General features: G+C 32.7%; 1 protein-coding gene across 3 annotated transcripts in view; it reads left to right on the top strand.

The window, feature by feature from the left end:
- Nucleotides 1–19250, top strand: part of LOC143229207 (uncharacterized) — a 120659-nt gene that overhangs the window by 43195 nt on the left and 58214 nt on the right. For all 3 annotated transcript variants that reach the window (XR_013015737.1, XM_076461201.1, XM_076461200.1), the window contains exon 2: nt 3991–4051. Coding sequence is in view for 2 of the 3 variants with exons in the window: in XM_076461201.1 (XP_076317316.1) it covers nt 3991–4051 (61 nt within the window). In the remaining variant the exon portion in view is untranslated. The remainder of the gene's footprint in view (nt 1–3990; nt 4052–19250) is intronic.

Below are 19250 nucleotides of genomic sequence, written 5' to 3'. Positions count from 1 at the left end.
CGACAGCGAAAAACTACTTGTTATAAAATAGAAAACAGAAGAATTATAAGAAATGGTTCCAATGAAAAAAAAAAGAATTAAAACTGCAAATAAAATAATAAAAATTATAAAGATAGAAAAGTTTAAGAAAAAAAGAAGAAATTTCATTGTTATACAGAAATGAGATTTAACTATACAATTAATCCAAGAAAACAAAAGATAAAGACTTTTCTGTTTGCAAACTCATAAACTATAATGGTAAAACTAATTGAAGAAACTATCTGTTTCTCAATTTCGCGCAAGTTACACTCTTCACTAATTACCACCCACCGTCAGCTCTTGGGCTACTCTTTGACCAACGATTGATCGTCCTGTAGAGAGTAATCTAAGAAGCAAACAAAAAAATAGTAATTAATATGGAAAAAGAAAAAAGAAAGTCGTTATTATGGAAATTAATTCAACAAAAATGTAGAAATGTAACTTATATTTTGTGAAAAATATGTTGAACAGAAAGTCGTAAGTGCAAAGGAAAAGTAAAGAAAACAAAAGGAAATCACAAATACAATGCCTAGAACAACGAACACGATAGTTTGAAGACTTAAGTTTATATAATCCAAAAAAAAGTTAAACGCTACATTCTCTACATTTGGTCTTGAAGATTATCGTAAAAGCAACCATTTTTCAAGAATGCAGAATTTCTCACACATAGCTTTAACCCCAATGCTTTATTCATAAGGCTATGTTGCTGACATCAAAAGATTTATGTCATTGGTGGAGGAAAATCCTTTGTATCTAACAATACTTCCCATTTTAGTAAAAGTATTTTCCTACTAAAACTGTCACGAAAAGGTTACGAGTTACAGTGGTTAATTAAAACTTATTTGGAGATATTTTTATACTTTATGCTTTAGAATAACTGTGTGTTTATATTGTATATTGTATTTATTTAACAAGAAGTAAATAATGATTTGTTTGAATTTTCGCGCAAAGCTACACGAAAGCTATCTGCGTTAGCCGTCCCTAATTTAACAGTGTAAGAGAAGAGGGAAGGCAGCTCGTCATCACCACTCACTCTTGGACTACTCTTTTACCAATTTTTTTAGTGGGATTGACTGACACATTATAACGCCCTCACGGCTGAAAGAGCAAACATGTTGGGTGTGACAGGGATTCGACCGCGCGACCCTCGGATTATGGGTCGAGGATCTTAACAACCTGGCCAGAAGTAAACGTGCTCACTCTTTTATCTTATAGATATCTCAATATATATGTTGCTTAACGTAAAATTATTATTATGTTTTTAACAAGTTAAAATGTTTATTTTAGTTGTTTTACTTTGTAAAATTTTTATTTCGGGTTTAACTGAAACAACAAAACGATAATTTAATTTTACATAAACCACTGATAAAAATTATAAACATTTATCTGAATTAAATTGTAATCAAGATAGAGTAAAATTAGTTTCAAAACCACTCTAAATTTGTTTTCGAAAAATTTTAATATGCAGTTCGTTGTCTCAACATTTTTGCGTAAAGAAAACAACAACACAAAAGCTTTCTACGCATGATCTTGCACAATTTTGGACTAACAGACTAGAGAGAGAAAATGTTTGTTTATTTTTATGCAAAGCTACAATATGCTATATGCACCCTGTACAGCACCAGGAATTCTACTTTAGAATTTAGCCTTTTAAGCGTGTAAACATTCCGATGTTTGTTTGTTTTGAATATCTGCACTAGCCGTCTCTAATTTAGCAGTATAAGACTAGAGGGAAGGCAACTAGTCATCATCACCCGCTGCCAACTCCTGGGCTACTCTTTTACCAACGAATATTGGGATTGACCGTCAGATTATAACGCTCCCACGGCTGAAAGAGCGAGCATGTTTGTTGTGAGGGGATTCAAACCGCGACTCTCCGATTACGAGTTGAGGGTCTTAATCACCTGGCCATGCTGGACCACGTACCGATGACACACAAGAGTCACCACTCTTAGAGAGTTTTTGTAGCATCGAGAGAAAAAACGTGAACTCTCAGATTTACAGTCTGGGTACCTGAGCCACTGGAACATGCTTAGCCCATTAGAAAGAAACTTAAACTTAAAAATTCAAGACACTTAATACACAAATTTATGTGTCAAATTCTTTAAGTTAAAGAACCTGAAAAGACTATTTAAGAAATCTTAAACAGATTTATTTGTATTAGTATTTTTCTTTTCTCTTAATTGTGAATGACTTATTTAACAAAATTTTAAAGATAAATATTTTATGCACTATAAGTTTCAGGTAAACTGGGCAAAATCACAGTGTCAATCACAAAAGCCAAAATATTAGTGGTATTAAATCTATTTTGAACCCTTAAGTTAATTGTTCTTTATTTACAGAGATCTAACACAACGTATCAATATGAATTCAATGTTCTATGTAAAGGAAACTAAATTCTACCATCGAAATCAATCAGAACATTCCTTTATGCTAAGAATGCTGATCTTAGGATTAAATAGCCAGTTGGAGGTGAAAGAGTAGCTATAAAGTAAATATAATGACAAGGAACGAACGAGTTGAAGATACGTTTATCTCTATATTTGGAAACTGAGAAGAGCCTGATGTAGAAGAAAAGTGAAAACGGCTGCGGTAAATAACCGCAATTGTTTTCACACGTTCGTAACTATGAGTGCTTTTAAAAGAATGGTAAATAATAAATAAGCTACTATAATCAACGTTTTGATACCTTATGTCTATTTTCAGTCAGTATGTTTAATTTAATCACATATCAGTATTAAAAAAAATTATTTACAGGATTGAATTGAAATTACAAGACAATACAGTCGGAGAAAGAAAGAGAAAGTAACTTAAGGTTACGGTTACCAAAATGCGTTTTATTTTTAAATGTGTTAGTTCTGTTCTATTTCATAAAAATAATTATTAAAAAACAAATTAAGTTAATTTCTAACAAAGATTCAGAGTTGTGTTTTTATACGTACTGAAAACTGGTTAAGAATTTATTGTTGTTTTTCGTTTAAATACAGAAAGGGTTAATCGAACTTATAAATATGATTTGTTTGTATCGAATTTTTACCAACTCCACGAGAGCCGTCCCTAATTTATCAGTGTAAGACTAGAGGGAAGGCAACTAGTCATCACCACCCACCGCCAACTCTTGGACTACTCTACCAATGAATAGTAGAATTGAATGTCACATTATAACACCCTTCAGCTGAAAAAGCGAGAATGTTTGGTGTGAGGGGAATTCGAACCCGAGTACCTTTCAGATTACAAGTCAAACGCCCTAACCACCTGGCCATTTCGGGCCCTTTAAAAAAGTGGTTTCTAGACAGTGAAGCAGGTGAATTGTGACAAGTAGGATACTTATAGAATAATTATTTGGTTCACTGCCGATCCCTGAGCAATCGAAAGTGCAAACGTCCAGGGAAGACTATAGTTACATAGGCTAAAACCAATTGTTAAAGAAAGGGTATTTGTATAGCGAGATTAAGTAACTTAAAACCAAAAGACTGAAGAATAGCAGCGCATTTAGCGATATGGTTACAAAAATAATCTGAAGATTATGAAGACTTATACTCTATAAACAATTATACGTTCTCATCCTCATATCTAAATAAATAGCTGCTTATATGAGAAAAATGGCTGATAAAACTGGAATTAATATGAAATTCGCCCCATTGTCTGGTGATAAAGTTTGTTACAATATAACTTGTGGTGTCAGGCAACAGTGCATACCTACTGAGCACATACCTACGATGGAAGAAGTAGTTCTAAAAGCAACACGAAACTTACGGCATTGCCAATGTAGAGTGTAATTAGCACTAATATGTATCCATATAATATGGTTTATGCTTATTTTGTATATTTATGATAAAATTATTTTATTATATGCTTTTACTCTGGCACGGTTTTTAAAATATTTATTTCTTTTATATACTTTCACGTTTTTGAAGAGTGGTTGAAACGTAAGTGTAATTAATAATTTCTTTTCTAAACATATTCTTTCAGAGTCAGACTTTGGTAGAAACGGAGCTGGAAAAAGATGGAAAATACTGTGTTCGTTTTAAAGGTAGGTAGAATCCAAGAATTTTATATTGTGGTTGTTTAAGCGTTGAACGATATTTTAGTATTTTGGAACAATATTAATTAACTTTTCGATGCTGGTTCTGGTTTCTCTGAATACGTTTTAATAATGTATAGTATGTCACCTAATGGTAAAACAACAGTAAAAGCTGGTAGAGCATTCATTTCTGACCGACATACGTCAGCATGTTATTGATTGTTCTTCGTTTTAAGAAAGCAAAACAGATGACACACCCGGATGTTAGAACGAACAGTTAGATCACGTATGATAACATTCATCTGCATTGCATTCACAAGAAAATAAACTTCTTCAATGCTTTGTAATTGCAACGATATCGCTATACAAAGGAAATGTTTTCAAAACTCAGCCCGTTCTATGTATAATACATTCTACACAACTATAATCACTAATGGTTATTTTCTTGTAATTTTACCATACCAGATAGAATAAATGTCGTTTAACCGGATTCGAACCTAAATACCACAATTTCATTTCTAATCGGATGTTGTTCTGATTTGGTAATGTTCCAATAAGATGAGCATACTACGCAGTCTACAGATTGTCCACCAGGGAGTGTAAGAATGCTTTGTTTGTTTGTTTGTTTGTTTGTTTGGGAATTTCGCACAAAGCTACTCGAGGGCTATCTGTGCTAGCCGTCCCTAATTTAGCAGTGTAAGACTAGAGGGAAGGCAGCTAGACATCACCACCCACCGCCAACTCTTGGGCTACTCTTTTACCAACGAATAGTGGGATTGACCGTCACATTATACACCCCCCACGGCTGGGAGGGCGAGCATGTTTAGCGCGACGCGGGCGCGAACCCGCGACCCTCGGATTACGAGTCGCACGCCTTACGCGCTAGGCCATGCCAGGCCGTGTAAGAATGCAATGACCTTTCTCAAATTGTGTGTTGAAATTTTTTATTCATAAGTCTTAAACAACAGAATGATTATGTGAGTTATTAACAAACTTTCATATTTACCAATTAATATTAGGCTATTTTTTTGGCTTTCATTTATATAAAAAGCCATTTTAGGCTATGAAATTATGTGTGTATCAATAATAACTAAGACGCAGTTTTTTTTCTCAGTGATTTTGAAGTTGACGATTAACATAGAGTTCATCTACTTTGAACTAAGTTGATACCCACATATTAATCAGAGGCTATTATGGTAAGACACTGTTCTATTAGGTTGAGGAATAATTCGTGAGCGTTTTTAAATAATTTCATTCAAGCATTACATGTAAGACTATACAATACTTCAATGCATGAACACATTACACCCAAAACATTTATTATGATACTTTATTTCATGTAATACCTAGGTATATAGTATGCATTGTTTTAAACGAAATTGCAAGAAATTAAATGCGAAAAGCAGATGGTGTCGAAAATGCTCGATTTTGTCCACTTGACATTCCATTTAATGAGCTGAAAATGAAAGCAAAACTTAAAGACATATGAAAATCAAACACACCATCTATTAGAGCAAAAATTTATCTACCAAATGACATGAAATATTTTGCGAAAGCGTTTCATTTATGAATATATTTTTTTAACTTGAAAAAACGCTCACGAATTATTCCTCAACCCAATAAAAAAAGCTTGTTTTTTTTAATAGAGGCCGTTACTGTAAAACATTGTTAAAGACAAAAATGTACTGTTAAAATTATCTTTATTGTAAGAAAGTGTTGAAAATCTTATCTAAGATGTTATAATTTCAAATATTTTGTTTCAAATCGGATATGTAGGTCATAACACAAAAGTCTACATTGGCTAATTGAAAATACAAAGTGTAACCTGTTACTACGTGATGCATTCTGTGAAAACGATTTAGTCAGTTTGAAAAAATATAGGCTTTTGGTGGTAAAGCGGTAAGCTTGAGAGGTTACAACGGTAAACATTGGATCGCAGAAAGCTATTGAGTTTTGTATTTAACAACATGTCTTAAAACTTTATATCGCTAAGCAAATTTCGTATTGAGCTATAAAGATATAACTTTACTAATAAATTATTAGTTTTAAAAAATTGTATAATTAACCGTTGCTGAAAACAATATTATAGACTAATTAGAATATATACACAATAATAGTTTTAAGATATATAGAGGATAATATATACACAATAATAGTTTTAAGCTATAGAGAGGATAATATATACACAATAAAGTTTTAAGATATATAGAGGATAATATATACACAATAAAAGTTTTAAGATATATAAAGGATAATATATACACAATAATAATTTTCAGATATATAGAGGATAGTAGTTTTAAGAATTTGCATAGTTTAAGAATTTATATAGTTAATAGACGTTGAAAGTGATATTGTAAACTAATTAGAATATTTATACAATAACAGCGTCAAGAATTTAGACAATTAAGTGGATTTTAGCTCTTAATAATATTCTATTGAGATATGTTCTAGTAATTGTGAAACTCCCTTAGTGTAATGGAATGCGTTTAAACTTCTACGTAATAAGAAAACTATAACAATATTCGAGTTCTGATTACGTATACTATGCTTCATTTATTATGTCTTATGCCGGCTTGAGGTCTTTCGGTCGGTAGTTTGTATGACGTGTCATAACAAAATATCTGAAAATAATTTTTTTCAGCGTCATAAATTTCTGAAAATAAATTTTATTTATAGATACGTTTTACTTCTCCCATCATTTGGTGGTGACCAGAAGTTTGGGCTCCATGTTTATCTGTATGATACAGATGTCATTCTTTTTTCGAGCTTACGTTGGTTACTGGCAGCGACCCCTGGTAACATCAGATAGTTTGTTTGTTTTTGTTGCTGTACAAGATTTTTTTTTTCATAACAATTCAGTTGAGAATTTCAATATAAACTAGGGAAAAGAACGAAGTATTACCTACTTTGTCTCTCACAACATGAAGTTTGCTCAGAGCTTGCATGTCCAGTTAATAAACTCTGCAAGCTCCAACGTTGGTATAATGGTCACAACTGCAACTCCTGAAGTTGTAGAGAGACCCAGTAAAAAATACATAGTAGCATTTCGACCGCACATCTTGTGTTCCGCACGTCAGAGACGACTTGGCCTTTCAATCAATACCAGAGCTCATAGGATCGGCTGGGAATGGAACAATAGTAGAAGGGCAGTAAAGAAAGATTTGTAAAAAAAACAAACTATTATCAGTCTTGCTGAGATATAATCTCACACAAACTACCGATCAATAGGTTGTGCTTCAGTTTAACAATGTTGGACTGTTGCTGCTTCTCATCCTTAGGCCTATTAACGATCACGAAGTTGTCAGTTGTGACAGTAACAATACGTTCAGCAGAGATGCTAAACGATACTTCAGTAAACAATTACCTTGCCTAGAAAAATAAAAGTGAATTAGTTGGAGTTGCACCTTTTCACTATTTAACAATAACATGAAAAGAAGCAAGTAAAAGTTTTAATTACGGCTAGGATGTCTTCAAATAAAAAATATTGATAAAGACATTTTGGTAGTGCTAATTAATCAAATATATTATATTTAATTTAAATTAAGTAATACAGTATAACTGGAAAGATTATTAATTGAACGTTAGAGTTATAAGCCATTACAAGAATAGTCATAGCACTTTCTTTTTTCTTTTTTTTCTAATTCGACCTTATCCCCATCTAGTTGTGGGATCGGATGCTCGGGTATTTTGTATTAAGTGAGAATTTTTACACTCGGGTAATCTTAGCAATTGGAAAAGTAAAATGTTGTAACAATTAAACTCTACTGAATTAATAACATTATCGTTGTTATCATAATTACATTTTTCTTCCATATGCACTAAATCGAATTTATTTTCTATATCTTGTTACAGTGCAAAGCTACACAAAGAATTATTTGTGTTCTGTTCGAGGCAGTAAATCGAACCATGGATCATAGCAAGTACGCAAACATACTTCTAACCTACCGGGTACTACTCCTTAAACTCACACAAACTTTCTGTAATGAATTTTATCCAAGGCAAATTCAGCGCTTTGTAAACTCAAAAGTCCTCAAATACGAAATAAATAAATTTAATAACTTAGCTATTTAAATCTAGCACATAAATCATTTCTTTTATTCATTTTTTCTTCTGTCTAATCATATACTATTGAAATAGGTGAAAATGTAAATAAATGTGTTCTACTTTGGCGCAGTGCATATTTCTCAAAGCTTTCTATGGTATAAAACATAGAAAAAGGCAAGCTTCATATCGTGACATATATTTCTATATTTTGAGTCATATGAATTCTTTTATTAGCTAACACTCGTGGCTTTCCTTTGTAGCGTGTGTAGTACAATAATCACTCTCGGTCGCGTGTCCGATATTATGTTAAATTTTATTGCTCGACATCTCAAGGTTACAGTCGTTTGGCGCTGACTTGACGTCATGTAACTGAGTTGCTGGAGTTTTGACGTCATTGTCTTGAATGGTATGTGATTTATTTCAAAAGACCGCATTCTTTTTCTATGATAATATTTTACATTTTTGTTTGATTTGATAGATCACAAAGAGGTAAACAGATTTAGTGGTAACATTATTTGTAAAAATGAATGGCTTAAGATAAAAAAAGTAAAATTAATAGAATTAATATAAATAGGATATCTCATTAAATAAGAAATTGAGGTAAATACCCTTATGTTACCTTACGTAAATTAAGCACACATATTATATATTGAAATAGAGTACATGTATTTTTTCAGTTGACTAGAAGACAACAATTCTAACATCAACCCTTACCAGTAAACCAGTGGACTCAGCAGATAGCCCTATGTGGCTTTGCAATATGAAAACACACATACCGCTAAACAAATTATTATAAACAGGTTAAAACATTTTCTTTGAAAAAAAAAAAATTGTACACGAATGGCAATGTCAAAAGTATAGAAACAAAGCAGAGATGAATAAACATAGCCATACAAAAATTCCTACATAAGTAATCAAAAGTTAAAAACACAAACATTTATCTACAACAAAATGTTAAATTTCTTTCATTTTCATGATTTAGGGTTTCAATAAAAGTATTTAAACTGAATAATTTAATAGTCTTATAATGGCTTATTTTCATGCACATGTAACTTTGACTCAAAAGCTACTTATGTTGGGATTTTTGTAAAGTTTTTATATAATTATCCCTTCTTTGTTTCTATACTTTTTGGTATTGACATCCACACAGTTTTACTTGTTTCCCCTTATTTTTTATGAACTATATCAATGAATGTTTTGTAATAAATGGCAGTTGCTATAAAGGCAGCAGTTTTATTCTGGTTTGATGAGTTGTCTTGATGGACATCATGTGTTAGCTTGTTTTTTAATTACGCGCAAAGCTACACTAGGGCTATCTGCGCTAGCCGTCCTTAATTTCAACAGTGGGAGCGTTATAATGTCACAATCAATCCTACTATTCGCTGGTTAAAGAGTAGCCCAAGGGTTGGCAGCGGGTGGTGATGACTAGTTGCCTTCCCTCTAGTCTTACACTGCTGGCGGCCCGGCGTGGCCAAGCGTGTTTAGGCGTGCGACTCGTAATCTGAGGGTCGCGGGTTCGCCTCCCCGTAGCGCCAAACATGCTCGCCCTTTCAGCCGTGGGAGAGTTATAATGTGACGGTCAATCCCACTATTCGTTGGTAAAAGAGTAGCCCAAGAGTTGGCGGTGGGTGGTGATGACTAGCTGCCTTCCCTCTAGTCTTACACTGCTAAATTAGGGACGGCTAGCACATATAGCCCTCGAGTAGTTTTGTGCGAAATTCAAAAACAAACAAACTTACACTGCTGAATCAAGGACGGCTGGCGCAGATAGCCCTCGTGTAGCTTTGCGCGAAATTCAAACACTAGGTATAAAATTAAAGTCCATACTATGAGGGAGGAAGAGGTCTGATGTACCTAACCCTCCTGGGTATTTAACATCGATACCCAAATACCCACACGGTGAAACTCGAAACTCCATACTATGAAAAACACTCTGATAAACAAACACCAACATAATTTATAAAATACAATGCAACAACTGCCACGACCTCTATATTGGAGAAACAAGCAGAAAAATATAAACTGGATTCAAATAACAAAAAAAAACACACCTTCACACCTTTTTGAACACTGCAAATCAAATAAACACAACATAACCATAGAAGACACCCAGATATTAAGTAAGGAAACAAATATAAACAAACGCAAAATCAAATAAGCCTTACTTATACAGCAACTAAAATCAATGTAGAAAAACACCTTTATACCTACACTAATTAACAACTTAACATCCACTTGCAGTGCCCTCTACAATCCGGTACTCGCTTATACACTCGTCCCTAAGATATGTGTCAGTCAACGGTCACATTCAAACTCTCTCTTTCTTAACCTGAAGATGACCAAGGAAGGTCGAAACGTTGTTCTCTCCTTATCAATAAAAGTGTTAATACCTATACCAGCCGTTCTGAGATACATTTTAATTTCAAGTAGGTTTCTCGTCATCAAGAAACCAACCTCTATGTGGCAAACTTTTTAACAAGGATTTGAAATTATTAATAAATAAATTTCATAAAATAATGTTTTTTCACAAGGTTAACAATGTAATGGACGATATTTCCACAGTATATTAACTAATGTGCTTAATAATGAACAATTATGTGCATTTTGGATAAGAGATTTATGCAAATATATTCTCAAATGTAGGTTTTCTGTTTCTCCAATCTATATTTCCTTACATCGTATATAAGGTAATACACAAATAACATTATATAAATTACAAATAAAGCAATAGTTTTTTTTTATATCTTCTAGTCAGCAGGGTCTGCATTATATTTACCGTATGTAATTTAACCTTTACTAAAAATATAAAAATTTGACAATAGCACAGAGGTATTTCTGCAGACTCACAGCTCCAGAAATCAGCTTTCGCTACCTCTAGCTGGCAGAGCACAGATAACACATTGTGTAGCGTGCGCACGCGTGTGTTTTTCTTATTGCAAAATCATATGAGGCTATCTGCTGTGTCCACCGAAGAGAATCGAACCCCTGATTATAGGGTTGTAAATCCTTAAACTTACCGCTGTCCCAGCGGAAGACCTATTGTGTAACATTGTGGCTAAGTATAAACAAGAAATAGATTTCATTTATTACGGGAAAATACCTTTATCTTATTTCTTTGTTTTATTTCTTTGATTTAAGATAGTATATGTGTTTTCTTCAAGATAATATGATTTGCTTATTTTTAGATGTAACCTTTAAAACTGTGTCTTAAATTAATTCTTAGTTACAGAAGTCCTGAACCGCAAAATGAGAAAAATAATTAAAGGTTTCATCTCATATTTACGAGATGAGATAATAAGTCATACATATGAGATAGTATCTTGTGATATATTAATGAATATGTATGTATAAATCATAAACTACATAAATAACAGCTTTGTTTTGCTTTCATAACTGAACAATCTTTAGTTTAGACTAGAAATTGTAATACCCACATGACATCTTCACATACGGGTGTGTCGCATACTGTCCTCAAGTAACGTCAAAGAGATGCTTTGTCACTTCACTCTGTTATTATCTCGTGCATACAAGATGAAACCACTTTGCAGTGGAGGGCTTCAGTACCTATTATTTTTATATATCATTAATAATAATTTCAACTCTAGGACAATCAAAGAAATAATTTGTTCTATTTCTATATAATCTATATATTTATTGTTAATTTATTGTTTTTTTACTTTTAAGCTAATATAAAACTTCTATGTATTATATATTCTGTTGAAATCTTAATTGTACTAGTTTTTGTTGTTGAACTTCCGGATGGAACACTAAAAGAGATTCTTTGAGCTAAAGAAAGTGGAATATATTTGATTTAGTATATAGAGAATAATCATTAAATAAATATAAATACTTGAGGTAAATTTGTAGTTGAGATCCGTCTTAATTTTTCCATTTATTCTATATTTCATATATCCTCCCCTCTCAGAAAGGACCATTCTCAATTAATCATTTCAGAAGTAAGTCTTATGTTAGGTTAAATTTGATTCACATGTAAAAAATACCTCAAAATCCAAGGATATAGTCCATAATAAAAAAGAATTGTCTAAAAGTATTTTCTAGTTTAGCTTTAAATAATTTAACACACTATTGAACATCTCAATTTCAAAATTTCTCGTCACTAAAGTAGTATCAATTCAAGCCACATTTTTCCCATTAACGTTCCAGAGATATTACATTTATAAACAAAGTAATAATTATTTAAAATAAGATTTAAACGGCTAATTATTACTTCTTTATCAAATGGATATAATAAATGTAAGTATTTATCTAAATAATATTCAAAAGCTTCTATATCATTTTCCATTTAATACTTGAATACGGAGTAAGTCATGATAATAGAGCATTCTAAATGTTCTTTGGTGAATTGTTAATAAAATCACTATCATTTGTTATATAATTTTGTACTTTAGATGTAAACGGTTTCAGAATTATGTCCATAATAGAACTCAATGGTTCAATCATCTTATTTTCCCACATATAAAATATTTTCTAGAGATTTTGAATATCTTTTGATATCTTTTTACTAAAAATACTCTACCTTCTTTTTAATTTCTTTATAGTTCTGATTTTTTATCATTAATTAAATATTATTAGCTTCTTTGTTTGTTATTATGCGCAAACCTTCATAAAGGGCTATGTGTGCTCTGCCCACCACGGGAATCGAAACCCGGTTTATAGCAGTATAAGTTCGCATACTGTGTCACTGGAGGGATATTATTAGCTTATCATTACATAAACATTAATCGTTTTCATTTTTAGTAAATATATATGGATATTACTTTATACATTCTTGAATATTTTGTTTTACTTATTCTCTCCAAATTTTACCATTTAGGTATTCTAAAACTTTTCAAGTCATGCTAAAGGTTTTCTTCACTACTTCTTTGAACGAGAATGTCTTCCACTTTTTTCTAAGTCTTTAATAAATCACTTTCTTTTATTGAACTATTAGTTTAAACTAGGATAATTTTATAAAACATATTTTATACAAACTAGAATGAACATTAAGTCCTGAATTTCCACCTTTTGTGAGTATAAAAGTTTTAAGGAGCTATCATTGTCACTAGTATTTTTTTTAAAAACTCTGTTGTTTTCAATTTCATAATTAATTGCCTCATCCATTTCTTCTTCTTCCTCATGTGTCAAATCTGCGGCAGACATCGACGACCATGGCATGCCAGACTTCTCTGTTGTCAATCCTCCTTATCAACTTGATGTTGCTCATTAAGTTCTTGGTGACATAGTTATTGAGGCTGTCGATATATTTAGTTCTTTGACACCCTCTGCTTTTCCTCCCTTCTATTTTTCCACATAGCATCTGTTTCTCTATCCCATTCTTCCTGCAGATGTGTCCTAGAAATTCCATTTGTCTCTTTCTTATAGTTTTCATGAGGGACCTTTTGTATCCTGCCAGTTCCATGACTTCCACATTTGTTTTTCTTTCAGTCCATGATATTTTTAGCATCCTTCTAAGGAACCACATTTCAGCAGCTTTTAATCTCTTCTCTGTATCTTTGTTCAGTGTCCAGCTCTCATAGCCATATAAGAGAACAGACCATACATATGATTTCAAGGTGTTAATTTTAGTGACATTTGTTATGTTCCTGTTTGTGAATATGGACTTCATTTTATTGAAAGTATCCTTAGACATTGCAATTCTTTTCTTTATTTCTGTGTCACTCTTTGCATTTGATGTTATAGTATATCCAAGATATTTGAAGCTTTCGACTTGTTTTATTCTCACGTCCTTGCCGGTTATGCTACATGTGGGTGTAATTGATCGTTTTGAGAAAACCATGCACTCTGTTTTCTTTGCGTTTAAGTGAAGCCTTTTTCTTCACTCTCGTCTACTGTTGTTGTGAGGAGAGTCTGTAGATTTCGTTCGGAGTCCGCAATGAGGACTGTGTCATCAGCGTAGCGCAAGTTGTTGATATTGCATCCGCCTACTTTGACTCCCTGATGTTCATTGATGTTTCGTAGGATTATTTCACTGAATAAGTTAAAAAGATCTGGTGAAAATGCACATCCCTGCCTCACCCCTCTTTTAATTGGTCTATATTCACTCAATTCATTTTCAATTTTGATAGCTGCCATTTGCTGCCAGTAAAGGTTTCTAAGGATTCTTAGATCTTTAGCATCGATGTTCAGGTCTGACAACATGTCGAATAGGTCACCATGTCTCACTTTGTCAAAGGCTTTAGAATAATCGATAAAACATAGATATAAATCCTTTTGTACTTCCAGTGATCTTTCCATGAGCATGTTTAGAGCGAAAATTGCATTTCTAGTGCCTTTATCGGCTATAAATCCATTTAACAATATTAGTTTCTTTTGTTTCATGAAATTCGGTAAAGGTACGTATTTTTAAATATTAAATTAATTTTTTGATAAAAATTTTGGATTTACATTCAACATTTTATAGTTCAGTTTTCGGAAAACATATTTTATTAATTTATTTTTGTTATTGTTATATGTGTGTAAGTTTCATTTTACACTTCTTAACCTCTAATTCTAAAACTTTGACAATTTTGATTTGTTTGTTTATAATTAAGCGCAAAGTACATAATGAACTATACATTCTCTACTCACCACGGGTATCGAAACACGATTTAGGAGTCCGCAGACACTCTGCTGTGCCACTGGGCGCGGGCAATTTTGATCAATTCACTTTTTTTATATCTTTTCAGTTGTACAAGGGACAATGTTTCAATAAAATCTTGATAATCAGACATGATCAAATCTTTTTGGCACTCATAAATATAAATTGAATTAAGATTTGAATTTAAATTTAGATAGAATTTTGTCTCTGATTGAGATCTCGGACATGAGTTCCCAATTTATTATGTTACGTAATAAAATTTGAAATAGACTGAAACTGAGCTAAACTGAAATTTAAATTTAGAAGCTAATTAAATGTCAATATTTATAATATTTGGCAACAAGATTGATACACACAATTACTTTCTTAATAGAAATTTATTTTAATATGCAAACAATAATACAATTTACAATACGGTTGTTAAAAATAATAATTTATATACAAAAATTTTACAAGCTCACAAACAATATTGAGTCTTCTATTTGATGGAGCTCCTTGATATCCTATTGAGAGCGCTCGATTCGTAATCTAAGGGTCGCGGGTTCGAATCACTGTCACACCGAACATGTTCGCCCTTTCAGCCTTAAAGGCCTTGTAATGTGACGGTCAGTCCCATCATTTGCTGGTAAAAGAGTAGCCCCAAAGCTGGCGGTAGGTGAGGATGACTAGTTGCCTTCCCTCTAGTTTTACACTGCTAAATTGGAGACGGCTACCACAAATCCCACGGCCCAACATGGCCAGGTGGTTAAGGCGCTCGACACGTAATCTGAGGGTCGCGGGTTCGAATCCTCTCACACCAAATATGTTCGCCATTCCAGCCGTGGGGGCGTTATAACGTTACGTTCAATCCAACTATTTGTTGGTAAAAGATTAGCTCAAGAGATGGCAGTGGGTGGTGATGACTAGTTGCCTTCCCTTTAGTCTTGCGCTGCTAGATTAGGAACAATTAGCGCAGATAGCTTTCGTGTAGCTTTGCGTGAAATTCAAAAATAAAGAAACAAACAAATCATACAACGTACACTTCACTGTCAGTTTATGGCTTGAACGAAACAATTATCTTTTAAATATGCAGTGTACTCATTATATTCAATTTTAACTTTCATTCACTAGTTATTCAAACCTCTGTTTTAATAACCTACTCAATATGGTTTTCAATACTTATAATATTATATTTTCTCCTAACTTTGTGCTTCCACCGGCTCAGCGGTAAGTTTGAGAACTAAAACCGGGTTTTGACACCAGTGGTGGGCACAAAACAGTAGCTCATTGTATAGTTTTACGCTTAACCTGCAAATAAACAAACCAAGTTTACTTGAATTTCGTATTCTTTTGGACCAGTTTCCAAAATTTCTAAATTTTCTTTGGTGTTACACTGGCCTCAAGTCAAAATAATTATTGCAATTTTTATAAGACAATAATAATTCCATAGCAACAACAAAAAGGTGACAAAGATATACATATATATGTGTGTGTATGTTTATGTATACTAGATGTACTTCCGCAGGGTCTCGGGAATGTTCTTATTATTAATAAATAAAATCAAAATTAAGAATAACAAATACTTTTATTTCTTGCTTTTGAAATTTATATGTCGTGCTGTGTTGTAGCCTACAGAATGCATTATTCTCGTAATTCACGACATGCACGCGTTTTACTGACGTTACTACAGTACGACTTTCAACGTTAAGTATTTCTTATGTGACGTCATTTTAGTATATATTGATTGACTGACTGACAGACAATAAACTAGTGTATAATGGCTCAAACGGTTAAACCATGTGGCCCTTCCAGTCTACCTTAATCTCCCTTTCAGGGAAATGGCATGATAATTTTGTTTTTATGTACGTTTCATGCTCAATGTACATTAAACTTATATTTTTTTAATCAAAAATGGCCTAAATTCTTTGGTATTATACATTTGAGTTCATAAATGGAATCTGACGGAAGTCGTTTGTCCGAAGCGTAGCGAAAAATAGAAAGAATAAGATATATTCTTTAAAATTAATAATGCATGTAATAAATTATTAGTTTTATTTCATTTTTATGTGGGGTTACCAGAACTTGGGACAATTTTATAAAAATGTGGACCTCGACTTACCGAATAGTGCTGGTAAAACCTTATACATGAGTGACAATTGTTTAATGAGTGTACCTGTTTTACAATAGTGCTGGTAAAACTTTATACATGAGTGACAATTGTTTAATGAGTGTACCTGTTTTACAATAGTGCTGGTAAAACTTTATACATGAGTGACAATTGTTTAATGAGTGTACCTGTTTTACAATAGTGCTGGTAAAACCTTATACATGAGTGACAATTGTTTAATGAGTGTACCTGTTTTACAATAGTGCTGGTAAAACTTTATACATGAGTGACAATTGTTTAATGAGTGTACCTGTTTTACAAGTTTTTTGTTAGAGAAAATAAAATAAAAATATCTCAGGACATTCCAAGTCATAGCGATTACAACTACATAAATGTTTTCACGTGACTATGTTATACCTATGCTAAAGTGACAGAAATAGCTAATTCTTTATATCTAACATATTATGTAATGAATATAAGAAGTGATGCGTGATGGTATTTGGAGACGGTTTTTCGTATCACGGATTATCGTTTCTCACGGAGAAAATATTCCTTATTCAAGGATATGTTCCTGACATATCATGAAGTTCTAACAATAAATAATAAGCATTTGCAACAAATATTTCTTTATTACCTGTATACAAATTTTCAGTAAGAATAATCTGATGGACCAGCAAAAAAAATATTTGTAAAAAAGTATTATTAATCTTGTAACGTTACATAGATAAGACCACAGACTTAACACAAGCTTTGTATAATTATTGTTTCCTTATAACTGGTACTGAAAGTTAATGCTCACTAAACCTAATCTTATACGCGATCTAAAACCTGGCATATCTTAAGACCTACTGGTACTCGCCGTTGAAGCCCTATTGTTAATGAAGTTTTCTTGTTCTCACAATTCTAGGTCTGGCGGTTCTAGCCTCAATTAAATCTGCTTGCACTTATGACTAAGTGCTAGCGTCAATTAAGTTTATTAATTCTTACTAATGCAATGTTGCTATGGTATAGTGTATCCTTCCGAAAGTTTTCTATGTTTTCATTTCATTTTTGAGTTCTGGTTTTAAGTGGAATGAAAAGTGAGTTCTGCTAGGCAAATATACAAATACATATACACAAGATTATTAAAAACTCTTAATTTAAAAATGGGAATAGAGATTGTAAAAATATGCAAAGACAAGATAGTTAGCTTAGAGTGAAAAGACAGCCCTTCCAAAAAGTAAACAGACAAGCTTACGGTTTAAGAAGCAAAATAAATAAAAAGCTGCAAACATGAATAGGAAATAAGGTTAGCATACAAGGCTGGAGATATTATAAACATTATTTACTCCAGCTACAGATCTCTGTTTTGACTCTACGTTGTTACAGTGCCTTGAAAAAGTATTCACCCCAATAATGTCACACTTTCATGGAATACAAATAATGTAAATAATTTTTCTAATGAAATTATTTTTATTCAAAACCTTAATGATCAAACTTGACACTATTATGTGTGAAGGAGATTTAATACGAACAAATCCTGCAAATAAAGCATATAAATAGATATTACCTGTTAAGGTAATATCTGGTGGAAGCACCTTTGGCAAAAATTACTATTGTGAGTCTTTTTGGATATAGCTCTATCAGCTTTGCACAAGGAGATCGTGTATTTTTCCCCATTATTCTTGGTAAAAGGGTTCCAATTCTAACAAGTTTGTTGGGAATCGTTGATGGACTGCAATCTTTAAGTCACGCCATATGTTTTTATTGGATACAAGTCAGGACTTTGACTTGGCCACTCCAGAACATTTTCTTTCTTTCTTTGAAGTTACTCTAGTGTGGCTTTGACTTTCTGCTTTATATCATTATTTTTCTGAAATGGGATTTTTTGACCTGGTTTTAGATTTTAGTTAATTCAAAAACGTCTTCCTCTAAGATTTGCCTGTAATTTGCACTATCCGTCTTTCCCTTAGTTCTGACAAGTTTCTCAGTCTCTGCTGATGAAAAACATCCCCATAACATGATGTTGTTATTACTATGCTTGGCAGTTTAGATGGTATTGAATGGGTGATATACTGTGTTGGACCTGCGCCATACGTATCGCTTTGAATTTAGACCAGAAAGGTCAACTTTTCTCTCCTCTGACCACACAACCTTCTGTCACATGTCTGTAGTGCAGTATCATTTACATGCTGTAAGATGTTTCTTCTTCAGTAATGGCTTCTATTTTGCCACTTACCCATACAGGGCCTGAGATATAATCAATGTATGAACATTGACTTCCATCTCAGACATGGAACTTTGCAAACCTTTCAAAGTCAATGTAACCTTAAGAGTGGTGTTTCTAACCATTTTTCTGATTATCTAACTGTTTAGTTTGACAAAGTTGCCTGATCTGAGTAGTAGATGGGTGATACAAAGCACATTCCACTTCTCAATGATGAACTTCGCCGTATTGAAAGGAATAATCAATTACTTTGGAATTTGCTTGTAACCTT

This window comes from Tachypleus tridentatus, chromosome 10, assembly GCF_004210375.1.
Source record: "Tachypleus tridentatus isolate NWPU-2018 chromosome 10, ASM421037v1, whole genome shotgun sequence".
Taxonomy (NCBI): Eukaryota; Metazoa; Arthropoda; class Merostomata; order Xiphosura; family Limulidae; genus Tachypleus; species Tachypleus tridentatus.
This window is presented reverse-complemented; position numbering and strand designations above follow the sequence as displayed.